The sequence below is a fragment of the Podarcis filfolensis genome (genome assembly GCF_964270895.1).
Source record: "Podarcis filfolensis genome assembly, chromosome: 14".
In the NCBI taxonomy this organism is placed as follows: domain Eukaryota; kingdom Metazoa; phylum Chordata; class Lepidosauria; order Squamata; family Lacertidae; genus Podarcis; species Podarcis filfolensis.
Window position 1 is genome coordinate 51974261 of NC_139616.1, and position 23596 is coordinate 51997856.

Sequence of the window (23596 nt, forward strand, 5' to 3'; positions counted from 1 at the left end):
GTGACCCCTCCCACTGGCACTGCAGGAGGCAGAGGGAGCTACTTGAAGAACTGGCTGCAAAAAGTTGCCACGGCCCCACGATGGAGGGTTGGGTGCCCTCAGGAGGCTGCCCAGTTATTTTTGCTTTCCAGTCTCTCCCCACCCCATAATAGACCGCTAGGACCTGTCCTCACAGCACAGGAGGGGAACGGCTTCTGTTTGTTGCCGTGTGAGTGGACAGAGCCAGCCCCCCACCTCTGCCCCCTTCGACCATCCAAGCCCACTGCCCAGCTTGCTAAAAACACCCCCACAGACTCCACCAGAAAGCCAGGCTCATAAGGCAACCATGTAATAACAAAACAGCATCGCAGGAAGGGGGCGACGGGAGGGGAGAGGATCCGTGGCCCCAAAGAGGAACAGATGGAGGCAACCTGATCTGTGGACATGGTGAATTGTGCCACTGAGTCCCCTTCAGCTCCAGGGACATCCCCTCCCATCTGGCTGGGGAGGGGGCCAAGGTGGCTGCAGCTCCTGGCCAGCCCAGCATTAGAAACAGGGGGGCTGCATAGCAGCTTTTTGACCTATTGAGCTTCTTGCCGCTATGGATTGGCACTCTCTCCTCCTGGGCCCTATTTGGGGGGCTGTGGCCCCCGCTCCACCTCCTTTTCCAGAGAGCTTGGGAAGCCTGGGAGTGGCGGGCAGAAGGCACTGCTCTGACCACTTTGCCCCCTTGTGTCCTACCTGTGGCACACTCAGCGCAGGGCAGGACAGACTGCAAGTGTCAGAAGCAGCGCAGAGGATCTGGGTGGGGGGAGAGGGGTCCCCTTGGCTGCCAGCTGCCCCCTCCTCCTAACTGCACCTCTTCACATTGGCCATTCACCCCCCCCCCGAATTGGGGCCTGTGGCAGCTCCTCTGCCTGGGAGCCACCGGGAGCCTTGGCCAGGCCTCTCTCTGCAGCAGTCGCCCAGCCAAAGCCTCTCCTGGCTGAAGCACACAGGGGCTTCAGGGAATAGATTTAATGCAGCTGCAGCTGAGAAAAGCAGTCCTGGGGGTTTCGGCCCTGAGGAGGCGAGGCGGTGCCCCCTCTCTGTGGGGCAGTGGGGGGAGTAGCAGCCCAAGGCTAGCCGCACGAGAGGCCAGCTCCGTGTCTTCCTCGCGTCACTGCCTCATCCTCCGCAGCAATCCCTTGTCCTGGATGCAGGTCTTAGGGCGAAGTGCTGGGAGAGGGAGAAGGGGAGAGAGGGGGCTTTCAGATGCTGACGCTGCCTCTGCAGGCAAGGAGACCTCGAGGGCCTCAGCCCCAAAGGCCGACCAATCTGGACCAGAGGGGGCCAGCCAGCCAGCAACCTTTTTTCTGCAGAAACAGCCCTCGGGGGGCTGCTTTGTTGGGGCCCATGTGCTGCTGTTGCTGCGTGGGGCTTAAGAGCCCACCCACTGAGAAGCAGCAGCTGCCTTTCCTCAGAGATCTGGGCTGAGAGCCTGCAGAGGGCCCTCTCCCTTGGCAGGGATCCGGTCAGGGGAGCAGCAATCTCAGCCCTCCCCTAAAAAGGCTGAGCAGCCACAGCAGAGCAGCTCCCACCCCCCACAAAGGGAGGGCAGCCGAGGCCAGGGGAGCGCCTGAGGAGCGTGGCCTCTGGCTCCCTGGAAAGACCCCCGAGGGCTGCCCTCCCTTGTCCGAGGAGCCCCAGAAGAGGAGCCCACCTGGGTCTGCAGGCACCTGCTTCTTCTTCGAATAGGAAATGATCTGGTTTTCATTCATCATCCGCACGTCCTGGTCTTCTATGTAATTGCTGTCAGACCGAGAGGAAAAGGAGGAGAAAGAGAGGAGTGGGCTTGCAACGGCCCTGAGGAGCAGGGCTTCTGAAGGTCAGCTCCCAGAAACCGCAGGAGGGGAGAGTTGCGCTTGTGCTTGTGGGCTTCTAGTTGGCCACGGGGAGACAGAATAGGGTGCTGGACTAGCTGTGTCCCCCCCCCCGGCCTGATCTAGCAGGCTCTTCTGAAGTTCAAGGGGCTCCCCTAGAAGTCCAGCAGCTGAGTGGGGGGCAGGTGTAGTGAACCTGCCCGTTGGCCACCTTTCAGCCGTGGATCAGGGGCCGGGCCGCCTTCTTTACTAAAGAGCAGCTGCAGAAGGAACCAGAGTGGGAGAGAGAGAGAGAGAGAGAGAGAGAGAGAGAGAGAGAGAGAGACATCCCAGCAACTTGCTATGTAGTAAAGAAAAAGCGAGCACACACCTCATTTGGCCCCTGTTCTAAGAAGTTTGTAGGGAGCTTCCTGATCTCTCTTTTGCCGCCGCTGTTGGCCAGAGAAGAGGAGAGGCCCTTCTCTGCCCTCCCCACCCCACCCCACCCCGATCATCCCAGGAAGCGCAAAGCTGGTGGGGGTGGAGAAAGGGAAAGAGTGGAAGGTGCAAGGAAGGGAAGGCAAGACCTCTCTTTCCCAGCCCCCGCCCCCCCCCCGGCAGTTCTGGGAGGGATGATATGCAGGCTTTGCTCTTAGTCCCCCAGGTCCCCCCTGCCCTGCCCTACCCTAGAGATCACAGGCAGAGATGCCCCTCTGTTTGCCAGCAGCCCCCCCCCCCCGCTCTCCTCTTGCGCCTCTGCACGTGCGCAGACACAGGCCTTGGGTAATTCTGAACGAGGAACCGGAACATGATTTGGGGCTGGTGGAAGCGGCGCTGCTGTGGTCGGGCACAAGCCTGCTGACAGATGGCTTTGGGGCCCCTTGCCCTCCCTCTCGCTGCCGCTGGCCATGGCCTTCGACAGCCTTTCCGCTCCGGCATCAGAGGATTATCTGGCCCCAGAGATGCTCAGTGAGAAACCCTCTCCAGAACATGCTTGTCAAATTAGATTATTCCTTGTTGTTTGCTTTCATCTGGCCTTTATGTCAGAGGGTTTTGCTTTCTTATTATATCCACCCAGAGAGAAATCCCTCGACTGCAGCCCTGCTGAGCTTTTAGGCTGGCCACAGGCAGGAAGGAAGTGGATCAGAACAGTGAATTAACCAGAGGGTGGCAAAGGTGGCAGGGGGGACGGGACAGTTCCCCGGACACAAAGCGCCAACTCCTTTACAGGCAAGAAGCCACTGATTGCGGATCCTTTCGCTGGAGGAAAGAACAAGCATTTGGGGGTGTGGAACTAGTTGAAAACAAAGGCGATGACAGCTGTTGCTCAAAGATGGAGAGACAGGTCCCTTCTCAGGGGTCCATGTGTGGGACCCATGAAGAGATGAGGGGCTGCTGCTGCCCCTGAGGAAGGTGCCCTCAGTCCCAAAGGGGAGCTGTTTCAAGGTGCCCACGTGAAGGTGCCTGACTTGGGCGCAAAGCTGGCCAAGAGCTTTCCATGCCAGATTCCACGCAGGCAGGCTGGCTTACCTGATGACGGAGTTCTTCTCCTGACGGCAGATCTTCTCGTTGTCCGTGAAGAGAACGGTGTGATGGGGGACAACGGGGTCGCAGGTCGGGAGGATGCCATGGACCAGGTGGCTCACCATGTCCAGAATCCCGTTATAGACAAGCAGGTCATCAACAAGGAGCTAGGCAGGAAGAGGAGGAGCAGGAGAAGGAAAGAGCCAGTCTGACAAGTGGGAAAGACTGAAGAGTCCCCTAATCTTCCCCCACATCACCACCTGAGGGTCAAGGTACCAGGTGGCCTGAAGGAGGGGCTTCAGGGGCAGGGAGATGAGCAGGCAGCTGACCACCCAGCCCCAAGGGCTGGCCTGCCTGCCAGCCAGCAACAGGCTGAGCCTCAAACCCAGCTCCACGCTGCACTCTCATGGTCTCCGCTGCCTCTTACAGGGCAGTTTCCACGTAATCCTAGTCTCAGAGAAGGCCAAGCTTCCTGCTCAGGAGTGGAGCCCCTGGGCAGACAGGCCTGGAGTTAAGTCCCTGGCAGCCTCTCTGGTGAGGAGAGAGACCCTCGCTTGCCTGAGGGTCCTGAAAAGCTGCAGCCAAGCACAGGAGACCAGGCTTCTCCCACTTGCTAAATTCTCCCAAAGCTGTGGGGCTTCAACTCCCAGCATCCCAACCAACAAGGGGGAAAGAAGCTGCAGTCCAGGACTCTCCTTCCTCGGGTGCTTTTAAGAAGCACCTGTCATGGGTGCTTTAGGTGTGATACCTGCATTGCAGAAGGTGGGGCTAGATGACCCTCAGGCTCCCTCCCAACCCTACAAATCTATGAGTCTATGAACTGTGGGAGGGCACCAAGTTGGGGATGGGCTGCAGCAGTCCGTGTCTGTGAGCGGCAAGACCAAAAGTCTGAATCTCTGCAGAAGGGCAGCTCCACCAGCTCACAGGAGGAGAGCTCCCCCCCGCCCAAAATAAACACATTAATTATGTCCCATCCATCCAACAACTTCTTAAAAAACAAGGCACAATCTCATAAGATAAATGAAAGCAGTCTGGAAACAGAAGCAGCTTTAGAAGGTTCTAAGGCTCATTCTGAAAGGAGGTTCTGCCATGGGAGACCCTTCTGCCCAGCAATGCCAAGGCTGGCCTGAGAGGGTCAGTTTGAACCAGTTGGGGGACATAATAAATAATAAATTTTTATTTATACCCCGCCCTTCCTGGTTCAGAAAACTGGGCTCAGGGCAGCTAACAACAAATTTAAAACACTTAGTTGTAATACAATATAGAAGCAGCATAAAATACAGTATAAAAACATGAAAAACAATAAAATTCAAAGTTCAAAAATCAATTTGAGGGAAATCCATCCAATAAGCATTAGATAATCCCCAGGGCTAGCTGGCTGAATTGGTCCTACTTGGGCCAGCAAGGAGACCAGGGGAGAACCAGCTGTGGGATCCCAGAGTGGGGAATCTTCATAAAAGGGGAGGGGAGGAAAGAGAAGGGAAATAAAAGATCAGGCTGAATTCAAATTAAAGGCCAGGCGGAATAGCTCTGTCTTACAGGCCCTGTGGAAGGAAGTTAAATCCTGCAGGGTCCTAGTCTCATGGGACAGAGCATTCCACCAGGTTGGAGCCATCACTGAGAAGGCCCTGGTCCTGGTGGAGGATAGTCTGACTTTGTTAGGGCCCGGGACCTCTAAACTATGGTGATTCATGGACCTCAAGGTCCTCTGTGGGGCAGACCAGGGGAGGCGGTCCCGTAAATACATGGTGGTAATGGGACACAAGGCCCTTAAAGAGACAAGAAGGGGGTTCATAAGCTGCTCTGGGGCACCATGACTTACTCCAAATTCTTTGACTCCTCTCTGGGGAGTTTTTGCATAATTCCACAGCTTAATCATGGAGACTGTCGTAGGCGAGTCAAAGATGACATAGACGCGATTCACCTGCCGCCATAGGAAGCAACAACACAGAGGCGCAAATTAGACAGAATTCATGTAACCAACACAGAGCCAATATATTTCTTGCTCATCCTGGAAACCAAATTCCAGATAATTTGTAAAGAATAAAAGGAGTTGTGAAATGCCTGGACAACCTCTTCTTAGCATCCTGTTATGAGAGACAGAAAGGGTTGCCAAGCCCAAAGCTTGCGGCTCCATCACCACTAGGGCTGGGCAATAGATCATCCAAAACTGGTTTTAACTCCATATCATGATATTGGTTTCATAATTTTTGACCTGGCAGTATATCATGAATATTGGCGTGTGTGTGTGTGTGTGTGTGTACTATGCAAAAATCACAATGCAGGGGAAACTGTGAAGCCAGCTAAGGCTTCTCTTGATTCCTGCAGCCCCTGTTAACTTTGCTCTTGCCTCCTCCTTCAGGGGGCAGCGAATCACAAGAGCAGGTGCTGCCAAAAATCACAATGCAGGAAAGACTGGGAAGACAGCCAAGGCCTCTACATAGCTCCCTCCTCATTTTTCAGACATTCTGTGATATATCAGTATAATCACAAAGTTTAGCCGGTTTTCACAATGTTGAAAACCAGAAATCGCCCAGCCCTAATCACAGCAGCAACTCCCTGGCCAGCTCCTCTTCGGGGGGGGGGGGGTCCTTTAGCAGGTCACTCTTTGCAGGCTCTTTCCTGGCACCCCTGCCTGCTTCTTGGCACAGGTGGGAAGGCTGATCCCTTATTCTGACTTCTGGCGAATCAGCTTTGCAGGCAGCTACAGAGATCCTTTGCCCCTAAACTCAGGATGCAGGGGACAGCCTGGGGCTGAGCTCCCACTCCAAGGCTTTGACATGCCCAGAGCTACAAAGACAGCTGCTGATTACTTTTGAAAGGGCTTGCGCAGGTATGTGCCCGGCTGCACAAGGCATCACACGACACTGATGCGAAAGGAGCCCGGGCAGAATATGCAAAGGAGGCCTACCAAGCCAGGGAGAATGGGTGCTAGCCACGTGTGCCTCCCGTCGGTCGTGTCGTTCACGCCATCGATGAGCTTGTCTGGCGTTCGGACGTCTCCGCAGACGCCTTCCAATATGTTGACGCTGTCTGGGAAAGCCGCAATGTCTGAAGGGCGCTTTGTCAAGCACAACGTCCAAGCTGTCTGCTGCGTAAACGTGTTACAAGCCGGCCTCCCCAGGAAAAGGCACAGGCTGCCCACCAGATCTTAACCTTGCTCCCTTGGATGCGAGATTTAATGCCAGACTGCAACCTCAGGAAAGCTTCTTTCCACAAGGGAGCAAACGTGGCAAAAAGCTAGTGGCCAAAATGGGGACTGCCAGCTGTTGCCACCCAGAAGGAGGTCAGCCAAATCCTGCCCAGAGGGCCATCACTGGTCATTTGAGAATCTTGCCCCCCCCCCCCGCCCACCCTCAACTGGAATTAAATTAGGACATATTGCACCTCTGGCCAATATTGGTGGAGTTGAAGAAGCGGGGCAGATCAGGCCGGGGAGTAGGGGGAGAGCTGCTTGCACAAAACTCCCATTTGCACATGCTCAGCTCCCCATGACTCTAATTCCAGCTGAATTCCCGCCTCCATCCTCCCCCAGAAGGTGTTTCATTTGTGGGGGCTCCTCTAGAGTGCAGCTTTTGCCAGATTCCAGCTGTTCCTTGAAAAGGATACTGTTCTCACTGAGGAAAATCTTCTCTCCACGTTCATTATACAGCTCCAGCCCATTCAAACCGATGTAATATGGATCACCCCAACTTGTAAGAAGCTGGAACTGGAAAATGACTGACGGAGGATGTTGAGGAAATATTGTAAATGTTTGCATCCCATCTCTTGGGCCTTGGCCTCCCACAGCAGGGGACAAAGAAACACAGAACATAGTTCAAACGGCAAAATACAAAACGATACACCACAAAACAGTACAGATGGTGATGATGATTAAAGCAATGCAAACACGCCTGGTTTCGTTTCAAAAGAAATCCCAAGGCCGTTTATGCCATGCCGGGGTCCTCCTCCCCCTCCCACACCAGTCAAACCAGTTCACAGGGCCTGGAGGCAGAGGGCCAGGCGGGGCCTGGGGGCCAGGCAGGCCGGACAGAGAAGGATACAGCCGCAGGGCATCAGGGGAGCCTCGTAGTCCATGCTGGCTTGTTCTGCCTTCACCGCTTCCGTTCTGCCAAAAGGTAAGCACATAAGTCAGGGGCCAGAGGGCAGCATACTTCCTAAATGCACAGGCCAGTAGGCACAGAGCCCCAGAGGGCACCCCTCTCTCACCGTTCGCAGGCTGGCATGACTGGGGGACCCTTCAGGTAGTCCACAAAGAGGATTTCTTGAGCAAAGTCAAAGTGGCAGTTGCCGGGTCCTTTGCGAATGAGGAAGCCTCCTGGAGGGGAGATGCAGCAGCCGTCCAGGGAGACGTGGACCACCTTTGCCTGCGGAAAAGAAAACGCAGGGAAAGCAGTCAGGAGTCTGGGCCCCTGGCCTTCCTGGCTCCTGCTGAGAGTGCAAGGAGGGGGGTGGGAAGGCCCCCCTTTGCCCACAGAATGCTCTCAAGGTGCCCAGGGTGCCCACTGGCCCACAGAGCACCTCCTTTGCTGCATGTGGCCACATCCAGGGGAAGCGTGGTGCATTCTGGGAGCTTGCCCAGGACTTGCGCTCACCCCTCTGTAGGTGTCCTCAGGAGATTTATTATAGTTCCAGATGCGAAGCCCAGCAACGCTCTCCGCCCGCGTAAAATGGATGGTGACCACGTGAGCTTCTCCAGGGCTGAACGGAATGAGCCACATGTGCTCATCTTCCATAGTAATGTTGATCCCATCAATTAATCTGGGAGAAGGGGGGAAAGTTGAGAGAAAGAGGTACAATATTTTGAATAAGTGTCAAGTCGCTCAGAGTGGCTGGGACAACCCAGTTAGATGGGCAGGGTACAAATAATACTAATACTAATAATATAAGAAGAAGAAGTCATCACTTTTCTTACTTCATTTACGAGGAAGACAGAGGACTGCTCTGCATAAAAATGTTGGGGGGGGGGAGGAACCCAAAATGGCGATGGCAGAGAGAAGCTCGCTCCAGAGGGTTCTTCTTATTTTTGGCAAATCTCTCGAGTCTGATTTTTGCCCAAATTTCAATTTCAATTTGGCCAGCTTCACTTGCCATCTGCTGGCTCCTAAGCATGCTATAATTACAATTGAAAACACACCACACCACCTCCTCCCTGTGGTGGTTTGTTTTTCCCCAATTTGCAAACTCACAAGAGTTGGCTGAGCTCTTCGGCCTTTGAAAAGGGTGTTTGCTATTCCTGGGCCACGGAGGAGCCCCACGGCATCTCTCCTGTCTCCAGGAAGACCACAAGTGTCCAGACGCCGCCACAAAAAGGCCTTCCTTACCGCACAAAGATCAGAACCAGCCCCTCACCATCAACCCAGAGTTTACTTGGGGAGTCCCTTCCATGGTTACACTTTGCAGGCCCTGCCCCAATCTCAAGACCCACCAGCTCTGTTGCTCAGCCTGAACCATTTGTGTGACAATTAGATGGGCCAGGAAAGGAATGTTTCAAATAAATGTGCCCAAGGCACAGTGCAGTCTTCTGCAGCATGCTCCCCGCCTCCAGCCTTGCCAGAGAGCCTTCCTTAGGGAAAGCCATGTGTCCGTGGCACTTCTCTTGGACCCCAGGAGCCCCTCCCGGAAGCACTCTGGGGAAGAAGAGACGGCGACACCCACCCATACCCACACCCACCCACCCACGAACGGCCGTTTTCTTTCCTGTCCTGGCAGCCTGCAGAGATACTCACTTATCTAAGGTCCTGCAGTCATCTGTGTACTCTGCAAGTTCGTTCAGGTCCTGTGGAGAGGCAGAGAGCTGATCCAGAGAAAGGGGGATGGCTTGGCCCTCCTTTCCTACCACTTCCAGCCCTGTCAGTCCAAGGTAGTGAGCGTCTCCCCAAGAAGCGGTGAAATTCAGCAGAAGGCCTAAACAAAGGCAGACAGGCAGTGAGCCACCAGGAGAAAGGTCTATAAGGAAGAGGCCCGGAGTTGGAGCTGCTGCAGCTACAGCAACTGCCAAGGCCACATATGCACAACCCTAAATAAAGGGTGCAGAGGCATTGATGGCCTGCCTGAGGTGCCTCCTGGAAGAAGGAAAGCTGAGGACAGAGGGCACTAAAAGCCCCCCCCCCCCAAGTGAGGAGGGGGAGAAGCCAGAGGCGAGGCTGGAGGCAAAGGGGCACCATTCTGCGGAGCATGGCAGCAAACACGGTGGAACCGCTGAGCGAAGGTGGCAGGAGCCGTGTGTGCAGAGTCAGACTTACACTTCCCAGTATAGACCCCTGGTTCCTTGGTCACCATCTCAGGGACAGAATCTGGCACAGCCGTCTGCATCCAGCCCTAAAACGGAAACAGGTTAGAGCAACACTTATTGTTCTCTAGTGTTCAACAGAAGCAGAGGCCGCCTGTTCCCCTATGGCAGGAGCTCTTTGGGGAAGAATTTGCAGGGCACAGACCCACCACATCCTGGCCCATGTCCCCTCTTTCTCTGCAGCACAGGAGGCCAGCTTATCCAGCCCCCTCCCCACGAGGGGTGCCAAGAACCACAGCAGAAAGCTCCTTCCCAGCCAAAGCTCCTGCTTGGGTTAGAGATCCGTTTCTGACGCATTCAGTTTATCGCCTGAATTTTATCTTCTAGACTGAGCCTCTGCACCACCTTTCCCCCAGCCAGCCTTTTCATGACAGGCAACTTTACCTGTCTGTCTTCTGTCCGTGAGCCCGCCTGCGTGAAGGGTCTCTCGTCCCCCTCCCCATCCGCAGTTCTCGGCCTCTTCAGCTCTTCCTCGTACCTCAGGCTGCAGGCGCCTTCTGCCTCCTCGTCGTAGGACTCGTCGTAACAGAAGATGGCCTCCAGGATGTCGTCATCCGTGGTGAACAGGATGGTGTCTCCAAACTGCTCTGGAGCTGAAACATTGTCAACTCTATGGTGACGACACAACTCAAGTCAGCAGCCCAAGCGCTAAAACTGCCCCCTTCCTCCTCCCTCTTCTGCAAGCCAACAGGAAGGTCACAGACACTGCTCCCCACCCCTCCAGCCCCACAACATCCAGACCAGGAAGGCAGCCCAGGAGAGGCTGTAGTGGCGCTTCATATTGGGTCGTGTGCTGGGACTGCGCACCCTGGGGCACCCCCTGAGGAGAAGCACTGCTTCTGAGGCTGGTGATGGGTTTGGGGCTGTTTAAACCATCAGCAAGAAACAAAAACAAAGGGACAAAAGGATATGAGAGGCGAGATCTTGCTGGGGCACCTCTCCAGAAGGGCTGCAGGCACAGGCATGAACAGCCTGCTTTCAAGCTATTACTATTATTTATTAAATTTATATACTGCCCCTTCGTCCAAAGATCTCAGGGTGGCTCACAACATAAAATTCAGGATAAAAGCACAAAATAAAGTTAAAATCAAACCAAAATAAATCAGTATCAAGAAGGGGGGGTGGGGCAGGGGAAACTCTGGGCTTCCCCCCTCTCATCTCTCCTTTGCCTTGGAGCTAAGGCCAAGCCCTGCAATCGGGAGAAGGGCATGCAGCCTGGCCTTCCCTTCCCCTGGCCCTCTCTGTTCCCAGCGCATCTCTTCCCATAACTAAGCACTTCCTGGAAGGGGCTGGGCGGGTGAGCAGGACTGGGAGCCAGCTCCTCTTGCTTTCTCTGCAAGGCATAATTAGAAGCAGAAACTTAAAAGCCTCCCCCGCACCTCCAGCCAGGGTCCCAGAAGCCTTGGCAATCTCCCCTCGGAAGATGCACTGCTCGTCCAGCAGCATGGTGACGTCCTTTGCGCCCCGGAAGGAGTGGATGCGAGACTTGTTGTAATTCCAGATGCGGATCATGGCCACCTCGCACGCCTTGGCAAAGTCCAGGAAGATGCAGTGGGATTTCCCAGGGGTGAAGGGAGCCAGCCAGAGGTGCATGTCATCCTGAGTTCGGTTCACCCCGTCCAGCAAATTGCTGGCCACTCGCGGATCTTGGCCGTAGGAGGGCAGGATGTTGATATCGGGGGGGTTGGCTGTGATTTTGGCAATCTGGATGGGCTCCCCTTTGGAGCTGAAGAGCTCCAGCCCGTTAAGGCCCACGTAGTGCCTGTCCCCCCAGGTGGAGCGGATGTCGATTCTCAAGCGCTGCCCACAAGGCAGCACTGGGATTTGGAAGTCGCCCCCGTCCTCCAGGTCCAAGCAGCCCTCCCCTTCCTGGCGCCTGGGCAGTCCCTGCCCGCTCTCCTTTGTCCGCAGCTTCTGGTCTCCTTGCCGGCTGATTTTCTGCTGGTGGAGAAACTCGTCAAAAATGTCCCCTTGGAAGTCCATGTTGGAGATTCGGCCGTGGTGCAAGTGGTTGAACTTCAGCAGAGAGTTCCAGGACTCCTGCAGAACTTGCTCCTGGGAACTGCCCCACTTTGCCCGGGAAGGCCGTGTGGCGTTGCCCTTCGCCAGCAGAGCTTCACCTGGAAGGAGGGAGAAACAGAGAGTGCCTCTGGTGCCTGCTTGGCTGAACCCTCCTGCAGAGGCCGCGAGGGGGGTGCTCCGGCCCCCACAGGCTGCAAGCCCAGCTCAACCCCTGCTTCGCTAAGAAGAGGCCCGTGGAAAGATCTGCCTCTGTGGACCAAGGGAGCTCACACACCCTTAGATGAGGAAGACCCCAAAGGCTCTGAGCCAGACTGAGCTGGACTCCTACAACTAAGACTCTCCAAAGCGTTTGGAAACCAGATATCAAAATGGAGTAACGGTTCTCAAGCTTGAGCTTCATGGCAAGTAAGCTGCACAGTTTAAATCAGGGGAACCTATCGTCCTCTAGATGGAGCTGGAAGGCAGCTCCCGCTGTAGGAACGCCAGATCCTGCCTTACGCTGAGCCAGGCCCATCCAGCTGAGAACTGGCCCCTTGGACTGGCTGGGGCTCTGCAGAATGTCAGGTGGGAGTCTTCTCCAATTCTGACCTCAAGGTGCTGCTGGAGTGTTTCTGCACATGATGTGTGTGTTCTTTCACCAACTACAATCCCTCCCTGACCACTGTGCATGCTGGCTGCTGAGAGCTGGGCTCCAGCCACACCTGGAGGGCTACAGGCTCTCTATCCCAGTTTAGAGGATGCTCAGAGGTGTCACTTTTTACAACATTTCTGAGCGATGGACCCACACCATCCCCGGGAAAAAGAGTCCGCGCGTGACTCGGCTCAAGCCAAGGCATCCCTGACGCATGACACAGTTGGCACACGGCTTTGTTGTGAAATGAGGTTTTAAGAGATGTAGCAAAAAGGCAGGAAATCCAATAATGTAAGCTTTACATGCCACTGATACAAGCCAGGCAGAGACGTCAATTTGTTCTCGTATGGCCACATCCCCACATCTGCTGACGGTATGTGCCCAGGACCTGTGGGTCTCAATTCCTTACAAGAGAACAGAATCTTATTAAAAGATCTGTTTCAGATAAAATACATCCCTGAACAAAACAATTAGGATTTAAGCAGAGAAAATGAAGCGTTGGGGGCGGGTTTAAGACCTCGGGTTACAAATTGCTCTTACGTACTTCACAGACTGCTGCTCCCTCCTGAGAAATGCTACAGCTCCATGTGACTCAGAGCTGAGCCCCATCCTGCAAGCTCCCCAGCACAGCCCCAAGCAGGATATAGAAAGGGCTGCTTCTTAGAAGACGAAAGGACAGCCCATGGCAGGAGAGAAACTCCTGAAGTTAGGAAAAGAAGGAAGGCAGGCAGTTTGAGCACCTGGCCTGGGGAAACCAACCTGGCCCTGAAAAAACAAGGGCAGCGAAGAGCTGAAGCTCTCTCTGCACCTGAGCTCTTTTCTTCTGCGTTGCTCCAGAGCTCTAGCAATGAACAATTGCATATATGTTTTCTCAGAGGCAGGTCCCCCCTCCATGCTCAGTAGAACCTACTCCCAAGTAAACGTGTATAGTATATACTGCAGCTTTAGTGGCTGATCATCTTTCTACCGCCCCCTTGCCCCCCCCGAAGAAGTGCTATTTAGTCTAGCAACAAAGGCACCAGCTCCCAATGAGACCCACCTAAGGGCAGCCCAGAACAGCCAGGTGGGGCTACCCACTGAGAACCAGACTGCAAGCGTAGACAGAGCTTCAAGCTCTGAGGGGAGCAAGAGCATCACAGCATGGCCAACCAGAGCCCAGAACCACCCAAGCGAGCGAGGGAGGGAGGCCCATCCACCCCCAGCCCCAGGCTCCATGGCGGCATTCCATGCCCGGAAGAGCACCTCCGAGAAGCAGCACTCCTGCGGCAACTTCTCCATCCACTGCAGTTGCCAAGCTGAAAGGGTCTGAATAGTCCCCAGCTCCGGTCGGAGCTAAACAATATAAACTGAGAGCATTTGCAGATGACTTAGTACTTACATTGCAAGAGCCAGAAGCTAGCACGAAAAGAGTTTTGGAAATAATTCAAGAGTTTGGTCAAATGGCAGGATTTAAATTGAATAAGTCTAAGACAAAGGTTTTAGAGAAAAATTTGACACAGATAGAAAAGGAAAGGTTCCAGAATGAGACAGGGTTGACTGTGGTTAAAAAAGTGAAATATTTGGGTATAAATATGACAGCTAAAAATGTGAATTTGTTTAAAGATAATTATGAAAAAACTTGGAGAGAAGTGAAAAAAGATTTGGAGATTTCGTCCAACTTGAAGCTTTCCTTGTTAGGCCGTATTGCAGCTATAAAGATGAATGTATTGCCAAGAATGTTGTTTTTGTTCCAAGCATTGCAAATAATTGATAAAATGGATTGTTTCAAGAGGTGGCAAAAAGACATATCTAAATTTGTCTGGCAGGGCAAAAAGCCCAGAATTAAATTTAAGATACTAACGGATTCAAAGGAAAGAGGGGGGTTTGCCCTGCCAGACTTTAAACTTTACTACGAAGCGGCAGCTTTCTGCTGGCTGAAAGAATGGCTACTTCTTGAAAACACAGACATTTTGGATTTGGAAGGTTTTAATAACATTTTTGGGTGGCATGCATATTTGTGGTATGACAAGGTTAAAGCACATAAAAGTTTTAAAAATCATATTGTCAGAAAAGCACTACTAAATGTCTGGGACAGATATAAAGACTTGCTGGAAAATAAGACTCCAAGGTGGCTGTCGCCAATGGAAGCTAAGGCAGTTAAAAAGTTAAATATGGAGTCCAAGTGGCCAAGATACTGGGAAATTTTGGAAAAGGAAGGGGACAAATTGAGATTGCAGAGTTTTGAGAAATTAAAAGGGAAGGTGAGAGACTGGTTCCACTACCATCAAATAAATGAAGCGTTTAAACTGGACAGTAAAATTGGCTTCCAGGTGGAAAAATCAAAACTGGAGACAGAACTGTTAGAATCCAGTACTAAGAATTTGTCTAAAATGTACAATCTGCTGCTGAAATGGAATACACAAGATGAAACGGTTAAATCGGTTATGATTAAATGGGCTCAGGACATTGGTCATAATATCTTGTTTGCTGATTGGGAAAAGTTGTGGACCACCGGGATAAAATTTACGGCATGTAATGCCTTAAGAGAAAACATTATGAAAATGATATATAGGTGGTACATAACCCCAGTCAAGCTTGCAAAGATTTACCATGTGCCTGACAACAAATGTTGGAAATGTAAAGAAACTGAAGGTACATTTTTTCATCTTTGGTGGACTTGCCCGAAGATTAAGGCATTCTGGGAAATGATCTATAATGAACTTAAAAAGGTATTTAAATATACTTTCTCCAAGAAACCAGAGGCCTTTCTCTTGGGTATTGTCGGCCAAGGGGTGTTAAAGACGGATATAACTTTCTTTATGTATGCTACAACAGCAGCTAGAATACTCATTGCGAAGTACTGGAAGACGCAAGAACTACCCACACTGGAAGAATGGCAGTTGAAGGTGATAGACTATATGGGCTTGGCAGAAATGACGAGCAGAATCCGAAACCAGGGAAGAGAAGCAGCGCAAGAAGAATGGAAAAAATTCAAGGACTATTTAAAGAAATATTACAAAGTTAATGAAAGTTAGAATGATGTTGGACTGGAAAGTAAATGGTTACTATTAGTAATGGTTAAGACAAGGAAAATAAGGAAGAATAGTCTAAATTTAAATTAAAATAAGGGAAGATTTGCTGAACAATCGATAAGAATTTGGAATACAGAAAGGGGAGGCATGAGGAAGTCGGGGAAGATAGGATATGAAATTAGGATATGAAATGATACATGTTTTTTGTTTTGTTTTTGTTCTTGTATGTTTATGTTTGTTGTATTGTGTTTATATGGAAAAATAAAAATATTTTTTTTAAAAAAAAATGAATAGTCCCCAGCTCCACCAGGAAGACGGTGTGCAGGCTCTCTTGGCCCGGCAGTTAGCGAGTGCAGCTGAAGGGTGGGGAAATTGCGAGGGGAGGGGGATTTCCTTCAGCTGCCAAGGGAGTCACTTCCCACATCTGCCACTTCCACCTCCACTGCTCGCTGTGTGATTATAAACACACTTCTTCAAGGCATCCCAAGGAGACTGTGCGGGTCAGTTGTGCCCAAGGAAGAAGTTGTGGATGGGGGCACCACCCCACACTTCCCCTTTGTGGCCAGCAGGCAAGTGCTCGCTGTCTAAGAAGGGCCCCGAAAACCAGATGACCCGACCGGACACCTAAGGGAAGCTGGCCGGGGATCAGTTCTTACCTATGTCCGGTGGACCTTCCTCCTTGAATATGGCATGGCCAAACTCTTCCCTTCCGTGGCCTCCCAGGCTTCGCCCAGGAAGCAGCAGGTCGGCCGCATAGTTGCACTTGCTGGGCAGGGGACTCAGGAAGTCCAAGCCAGTGGCCGACTCTTTCCTGGCGCCTGCCAGCAGCTTCCCCTCCGCAGACTCAAGGTGGGATCTCTCTCGATCATCTGGGCAGGGGTGGGGGCTCCTGTCGCTTGTTCCTAGGCAGCCCCTCCCGATGGTCTCGGCGGGCAGCTGGGCTTGCTGTGATTCAAGCCAGGGGAATGGGTTTTGCTTAGGTGAGCAGACCCGGCTCTTTTCTTTGGCCTCGGAAGTGGGCAGGATGCAGGGCAGTTCCACACCAGGAAGCCGAGACAGTTTCCTTCCAGAAAGTTTTTCCATTTGTTCACTCAGAGAAAGATCGTCGTCGGAATGAGCGGGCTCCATGGTCTCTGGCGAGAGGGGGCTATGGACCTTCCCCCTGGAAAGTGAGCCAGGTGCTTCTTGGAGATCTTGCTTCAACTTAACCAGGCCAAGAGAGCTGTCCTTTTCCTCGGAGCAATTTTCCCCCAAGGGAGGCTTCAGATTCAACGGCCCCCTGCCTGGCTCGTGGCTCCAGTCTGCCGCGCCCCAGCCCCTTCCTTCCCTCCCCTTCCCAGGAACGGAGCAACTTTCTGGGAGCTCAATGGTGGTGCAGCTGCTGCCATCGGCACCCTCGTTTCCACAGCCCTTTTGAAGTTCACCAGCAAATACAAGGTTTCCATCCACATAGACAATGATATTTCTTGCTCCAATGTCAAGATCCTGAAAACACAAAGAAAAACAAAAGGAGGACCTGGGTCTGGGAGCCAAGCCAAAGTCAGTGGTTTTCATTTCATGCCTTCCCAAAGGAGCCCAATTCATATTCAGATGTGAAGAGAGACAGTCAGCAGCAAGCTAAAAAGATATGCGAAGCACTTCAGCTCTGACACATGTGAAGGGGTGCCAGTATCTTCCTCACAATTAAACCTGTAGGTGTTGAGGAATTGATTGTGTTCAGGCATAACACTAAACCATGGTTTAGTGCATGGGTAGGCAAACAAAGGCCCGGGGCCGGATCCAGCCCAATTGCCTTCTAAATCCGGCCCGCAGACAGTCCGGGAATCAGTGTGTTTTTACATGAGTAGAATGTGTCCTTTTATTTAAAATGCATCTCTGGGTTATTTGTGGGGCATGGGAATTCATTCATTCCCCACCCCCCAAACATAGTCCGGCTCCCCCACAAGGTCTGAGGGGCAGTGGAGCGGCCCCCTGCTGAAAAAGTTTGCTGACACCTGGTTTAGTGTTACAAGAGCGAGCCTGTGCCAGCCTCAGAGTCATGTGCTCCCACCGGCCACCAGGTGGGGCTGTGGGGAAGGAAGAGGGAGTTCCTCTTCCACTTTAGATTAGCTGCGGTTTAGCGTGGTGCCCATGCCATAAACTGTGGTTAAGCTAAAGCTTAGGGATAGAAGTTGGTTTGCTTTAATAAATCAAAGTCAGCCCCAGTGTCTGGGTTCAGATAACACACTAAACGGCTGTTAATGTACAAGGCAAGCAAAAGCTCTGACCTCCTCCATGTGCCATGTCAGAAGTGTAGAGGGAGAAAGAGAGCACAAAGTTGCTGCTGCTTGTTCTTGTGATGCTAAAACACAATTGGGTGCAGGGATGATGGGGCACCCGCTGCCCTCTTGATGTTGCTGCATGCCAAATGTCATCAGCCCCAGCTGGCGTGGCCGACAGAAGAGGACTATGGCAAGGTCAGATTTATTTATACGTTCAAAGGCCCATCAAGGGTGATGGAGGTTGCAGGTCAACAACATCTGGAGGGCCACAGATCCCCTGCATGCAGTTCAGTGTTACCCTGGGATAAGACCAATACCTACTCATGCCTTGAGGCTGGTTTTCTGAAGCTTCTGTGCTTCTCTCCATTTCCTTAAACAAGGGATGGCCAACCTGTGACTGCTCAGATGTTGTTGGAGTCTTAGCTCCCATCATTCCCAGCCAGTGAAGCCAATGGTCAGGAATGATGGGAGTGGGGTCCATGAACACCTGGAGGACCACAGGTGAGCCATCCCTGCTAACCTTCATAATGGCTCCATTTTGGCTTGGACAATTTTTCTTCCCGTCAGAGCCTGGACTTAAGGACCTGTTCTCAAGGCCCTGGAGTTACACCAGGCAAGCACCTGACCCCCAAGAAGACCAGCAAGCAAACTGCCCTCCTGCCCCCTTTTTTCCCAGGGGAAAGGGGGGTTACTTCTGATCTGCTTTAAGAGCTGCATGAGGCCTCCCTCTTTGCTCTCGGCTTCCCCATTTCCCTTCTCTTTGTGCTGCCATATGAGTACTGCCTCTCTGACAGCACAGATGAGAATGAGTCATGGAGGATAAGGCTTAGCTCATCTATAATCCAGAATAGAAAATCCTCTTTTGCTCAGTACCTGGAGCCATTCTGAACAAATCACCCCAGCAGGCTCTCTGAGCAATTCTCACAGCGAATCTCCAGAACCATGAAGCGCTTGCCATCTGCTGTGGGAGGTGGCTTTGGCTGCGCACCACCTTTGCCAGCAGCCTTGCGAACGGAGGCTTAGTGTGCAACCAAAGACCAGCTGGATCGTCAAGGTTTAGGAAAAAATATTGAGTATGAGAAGAAACTGAATGGGGCAAAAAGACTGAAAAAGCGGCCCATGGAGGACTCAGCCTGTGGAGAGATCACACAACAATGTCTGCCTATTGGGGGAGGGAAAGGAAAACCATGTGCCTAAGAAATGGAGGCAGGACAGGCAGGCTAGAACCCGGATCAGGAGCACTCCATACTGCAACTGTCTGTTGCAGGCCCCACTTGGCAGCAGCAACAACAGCAGTTCCCAAGGCATTTTTTCCCCTACTGCATGATATCCTAGTAACTTCTCTCTTTCTTTCTGATCATGCCCAAAAGCCAATTCAAAATGGAAAAGGACTGTCCAAAACTCTGCAGGCTCTTTTTGTTGTTTGGAAATTCTCACGATGCAGCCTCAAGGGCAAGTCTTGTTTTGAAGGCGTCACCCAAGTATTTCTGCAGCTTAGAATGGAAGCTGTGGCAAAAACAACACCCCCCCCCCTCTCCAAGGCTAATGGAATAACAGCCGAGAACAGCACATGCCGCACCCTGAGGTGCCCACGACCAAAGTCATCACTTACACTGGGCACAGGGGTGCTGTAATTCCAAATCCTGATCCGGGACAGACCAAAGTCATCAGACAAGCTGGGATTTCGGACCACGAAGTACAGCTGCACTGGAGGCTGGAAGAGGCACGTCCAGGGGAAGCGCTCTTTACTGACCTAGGAGACACGGAAGCAAACCCTCGCAGCAGATGGCTGGGAAGGAAGGAGCCCGGCTGCTGCAGCTTGGAGAGCAGAAGGGGAGGCCAGAGGAGGGCAAGAGCCGCATGCCCACCTGCTCCTGGGGGAAGCCAGGCTTGCCTCGGGGAGAGCCAGCGGCAGCCTCCCTGCAGCTCCAGAGAGCCGCTGCCTGGGTCAAACCGGCGGGGGGGGGGGCTTGTTCTAATCAAAGTAAATCAGCTTTGCAGCTTGCCAGGATCCCAACAGGACACCGACTTGCAGATTAAGAGACCGGACCTTCAAGAGCGACAGGCATTTCTGACCACCTCCCTTCTGGACGGCAAACTTTTCTCAAGCAGACTGAGTTGACAGGCACAGAACAGTAGATTTAAATGTTTTTAAAGCCTTAAAGAAATATCCATGCTTCAAGTGATGAAAGACGCCTGCCTGTTTCTCAAACAAACAGAGGCCTCTTCAGCTTGCTTCTCTTTGCCTGCCAGCTCCTTTTGATCCTGCTCCCCCCACCTGCCCACTTTGACCTTCGTGGGTAAGCAGGCCTTGCATGGAATGCAGCAAAGCTGGTGCTACTGCCCCCCCCGGCCAGGCCTCAAAGCTACCCCCCCCCCCAAGAGCAGCTGCAGCCTCACCTATGGAGGCTCATCCTAGCCACTCCTTGAAACAAGCTGAGCAAAGGGAAACAAATGCTAATGCTAATAATAATTATTTATTTGTATCCCGCCCTCCCCGGCCAAAGCTGGGCTCAGAGCGGCTAACAACAAGTAAAAATAGCACAGTGTACATAAAATCACACAGTCAATTAATTAAAATACATTCTAAAATCAATTCAGAATCAAATTAATGGCAACCATTGGGTTAGCGTTCTATGAGGATTACAGGAGAGAGGGTGTTAGACTGAGCCTTGGCCAAAGGCCTGGTGGAACAGCTCTGTCTTGCAGGCCCTGCAGAAAGATGTCAAGTCCCGAAGGCCCTAGTCTCTTGTGACAGAGTGTTCCACCAGATCGGAGCCGCAGCCGAGAAAGCCCTGGCTCTAGTTGAGGCCAGCCTAACCTCTCTGTGGCCTGGGACCTTCAGGATGTTTTTATTTGCAGACCGTAGGTTCCTCTGTGGGACATACCAGTAGAGGCAGTCCTGTATGTACGAGGGTCCTAGGCCGTATAGGGCTTTAAAGGTTAAAACCAGCACCTTAAACCTGACTCTGTACTCCACCAGGAGCCAGTACAGTTGGTATAGAACCGGGTGAATGTGATCCTGCGGCAAAGACCCCGTAGGGAGTCTCACCGTGGCATTCTGCACTCGCTGGAGTTTCTGGGTCAGTCTCAAGGGTAGCCCCACGTAGAGTGAGTTACAATAATCAAGCCTGGAGGTGACCATCGCGTGGATCACAGTCCATCCAGGGGCAAAAAGCAAGGAAGCTGTGCATGAGATCGGAACAAGTCTGGTGTTTCTGAGGAGGGGGCTGAGATACGCTGCATGGCACACTCTCTGTCCTGAGGAGTTGAACCAGGAGAACCCCCGGAGCCAGGTGCTGTTTGAAACCCACCACAGTGCATTTGCTGAAATGGAAGAGGGGCTTCGCACCGCCCTGGAAAGGAGGGGGGGCCTGGATCCTGCAGGCAGAGCCTACCTTGGAGTTTCTGTTGACCAGGCAGCCCAGCTCTCCTGGCATGTCGGCGTGCCGGATGTCCACGTCGTGAGGAGACACAAACACTTTGGCGTGGTGCAGATCAAAGAACTCCACTTCCGTCAGGCCCACCCTGGTGGCGTTGCCCCAGTTGGAGAGGATCTCCACAGTGATGTAGATGGCATCCCGGACCTCCCTCTCCAATTCCAGCTGGCCCTAGGAGGGTGAAAACTGAGAGGCCGCCACCAGAAGCTGATGCCCCAAGGGGAGCAGCAGGAAGGTGAGGGCAAAGGGGCCTTGCCACATGGCTCCTCTGCCCTATGCCACGCGCAGAGCAAATCGCGCAGCCATGCCAAGGGATCCGTTACTGAGCCTGCCATCCCAACCCTGGCGTGGCCCGTCTGCCTAGAGCTTCTGGGGCCTTCATCCCACCTGAGGTCATTTCACTTCCACTACTGATTTCTACGGGGCCTGGGGAAGAGGATGACTCGACGGCACAGCTGTGGCTTCTGCCACTCGTAAAAGCCTCCTTCCCTACCAGCACTGGGGAGCTGCGGCAGGAAGACTGGCTCTCAATCTCTTGCAGCACTTTCAGAAGCTTCTTCTGTTGCCTGAAATAGGGAGCAGAACAGTCACAGGTCAGACTCTGGCAGGAAGTCCCGAGACGGACAACTGAAGGCCCAACTCAGCTCCTGCCCTGATCGCTGCACAGCCTGAACCTTCAGGCAAAGACCTGGACCACCTGGAGAATGAGGTGCAGCTCTGCTGTCTCGGCTGAGGATGGGCAAGATCTGGGCTACCTTGCCAGAGACTGGAAACGCTCTCAAGAGTTAGCAAACTGGCCTGAAACTCCAGGTCTGTTCCAGGATATTTTTTGTTTAGGAGCAGTTAGGAATGTGTCCCCCTCGGGTATGACACCGTGTTCCCCACTTGCAGGCATTCTGGGCCCAGACACTTCCATGCGCAACCATTGCCAGTGTGCTGAGCCCAGTCCCCAGACACCCCTCTCTTGCCAGGCATTCGGGAAGGAGAGCCAATGGCCCCAGCACCTCACCTCAACCTCAGAATTGGCCCCACAATGGACCGCAACCTCTACCCCCCGTCTACACATCCTGGACGAGGCCCTCACAATGGCACCGATGCCATCACCTCATGAGCCGGCGCTTCTTCAACATGGATAGGATGACAAGGGGACCCAGCAGAGATAGGGGAAGGCATGGGGATCCATTTGGACCTGGGTGCTTACTTGCACATACCAGACCCCCTCCGCCCCCTTGGCTCAGAATTGCCCCTGGAAAAGGATTCAAAATAAACCCACACAGCCACCTGTTTCCTAGGTGCCCAATCCTCTCCATGGCCGTGGAGACGACGCTTCCCTCCTGCAGCTTTTGAGGAGGCTCATTTGTTGCAGACGCAGGTGGCAAAGGCGACGGCAGCTGTGAGAGGCGGAAACGCAAACATAACAGGTCACGGGGTTGCCAAAACCCCCTCTGGGAGCTCCAGAACAAGCTTAGGCTGAAGCATCTAGGACGACAACCTGGCCATGCATTTGCAGGGCACTTGGGAGTCACTTGGCAGTCACATGTGCACGGCTGTTCATCTTTAGAGGGCTCAGGGGGACACTCCCTTCATGTACGGATCACCCAGGAGCCTGGCAGTCGAAATGTGGCGCTTCCTCCCTCTTGTGGGCTGCCTGAGGTTAAGGGCAATGTGGCCCTCCCTCCCAAGATAGCAGACAGGAGCCAGCTGGATGGGCGCTGAACCCTTCTTCAACAATGGCAACAGGACAGCAGCTCCCCACCACACTGGAGGCCAGAGACTAGCTGAAGGAGAGAAGGGCAAGCTCCCTCCTGCAACACTGCTCTCTGCCCCCCAGCAACTGCAACCTCAGGCAACTGCTTCACTGCACCTGCTGGTGGGGCTGGCCCTGAAGAGAACTCCAGGTGGTTAAAGGACACCTGGCTGCCAGGTTGTTCCTCCTCCCCCACCATGGGATCTGCCCTATATCTTGATTTCAGTTGTCTCCTCACTAGGGTTGCCATACGTCCAGATTTTCCTGGACATTTATTTTTCTTCTTTTTTCTGTTCTCTTTTTTCATTTTTTTGTTTGTTTCCTTTTCTCTTTCTCTGTTTTTGTTTTTACTTAGTTTATTTTATCTTATTGTATTATGAAAAAACTTTAATAAAATCTTTTTTAAAAAAAGAGAAAGAAGAAGAAATACTCAAAGAGAAGAGAGTCCAAGATGGATGGGAGGTTCTTAAAGATGAAATACTGAAGGCACAAAGGCAGACAATCACAGCAACAAAGAAAAGTGAGAGGCACGTTTTACAGATGAGTTCAGATGTAAGAAGGGAATGTATAAGAAATGGAAGAAAGGGGAAATCACAAACAAGGAGTGTACACAAGCAGCCAAGAATGAGCTCAGGCTTGCAAGAGGGGATGCTCATCAAATGTCTGCAGATGTTACCAAACAGACAATGCCACAGAAGACAGAATCTGAACTCAAAATGACCTTAATAGATTGGCGAACTGGGCACAAGCCAACAAAATGAATTTCAATAGGGACAAAGGTAAGGTTCTGCACTTAGGCAGGAAGAACCAGATGCACAAATAAAAGATGGGGGACACTAGCAGTACAT

At 52.6% G+C, this 23596-nt stretch overlaps 1 protein-coding gene across 4 annotated transcripts in view; it reads right to left on the reverse strand.

The window, feature by feature from the left end:
* Positions 1-312: 312 nt before the first annotated feature.
* The window catches only part of KATNIP (katanin interacting protein), a 34756-nt gene continuing 11472 nt past the window's right edge, over positions 313-23596 (reverse strand). For 3 of the 4 annotated variants that reach the window (XM_083585562.1, XM_083585563.1, XM_083585564.1), the window contains exons 10-27: positions 22283-22392; positions 21495-21567; positions 20960-21172; positions 19174-19314; positions 15957-16785; positions 11016-11756; positions 10021-10229; positions 9590-9665; positions 9074-9251; positions 7940-8105; positions 7554-7711; positions 7388-7452; positions 6954-7064; positions 6256-6395; positions 5167-5268; positions 3351-3511; positions 1682-1770; positions 313-1197 (exon numbers count right to left, since the gene is read on the reverse strand). In XM_083585562.1, coding sequence (XP_083441688.1) covers positions 1139-1197; positions 1682-1770; positions 3351-3511; positions 5167-5268; positions 6256-6395; positions 6954-7064; positions 7388-7452; positions 7554-7711; positions 7940-8105; positions 9074-9251; positions 9590-9665; positions 10021-10229; positions 11016-11756; positions 15957-16785; positions 19174-19314; positions 20960-21172; positions 21495-21567; positions 22283-22392 — 3621 coding nt within the window. In that variant the 3' untranslated portion in view covers positions 313-1138. The remainder of the gene's footprint in view (positions 1198-1681; positions 1771-3350; positions 3512-5166; positions 5269-6255; positions 6396-6953; positions 7065-7387; positions 7453-7553; positions 7712-7939; positions 8106-9073; positions 9252-9589; positions 9666-10020; positions 10230-11015; positions 11757-15956; positions 16786-19173; positions 19315-20959; positions 21173-21494; positions 21568-22282; positions 22393-23596) is intronic. The other variant, XM_083585565.1, reaches the window with a different exon arrangement.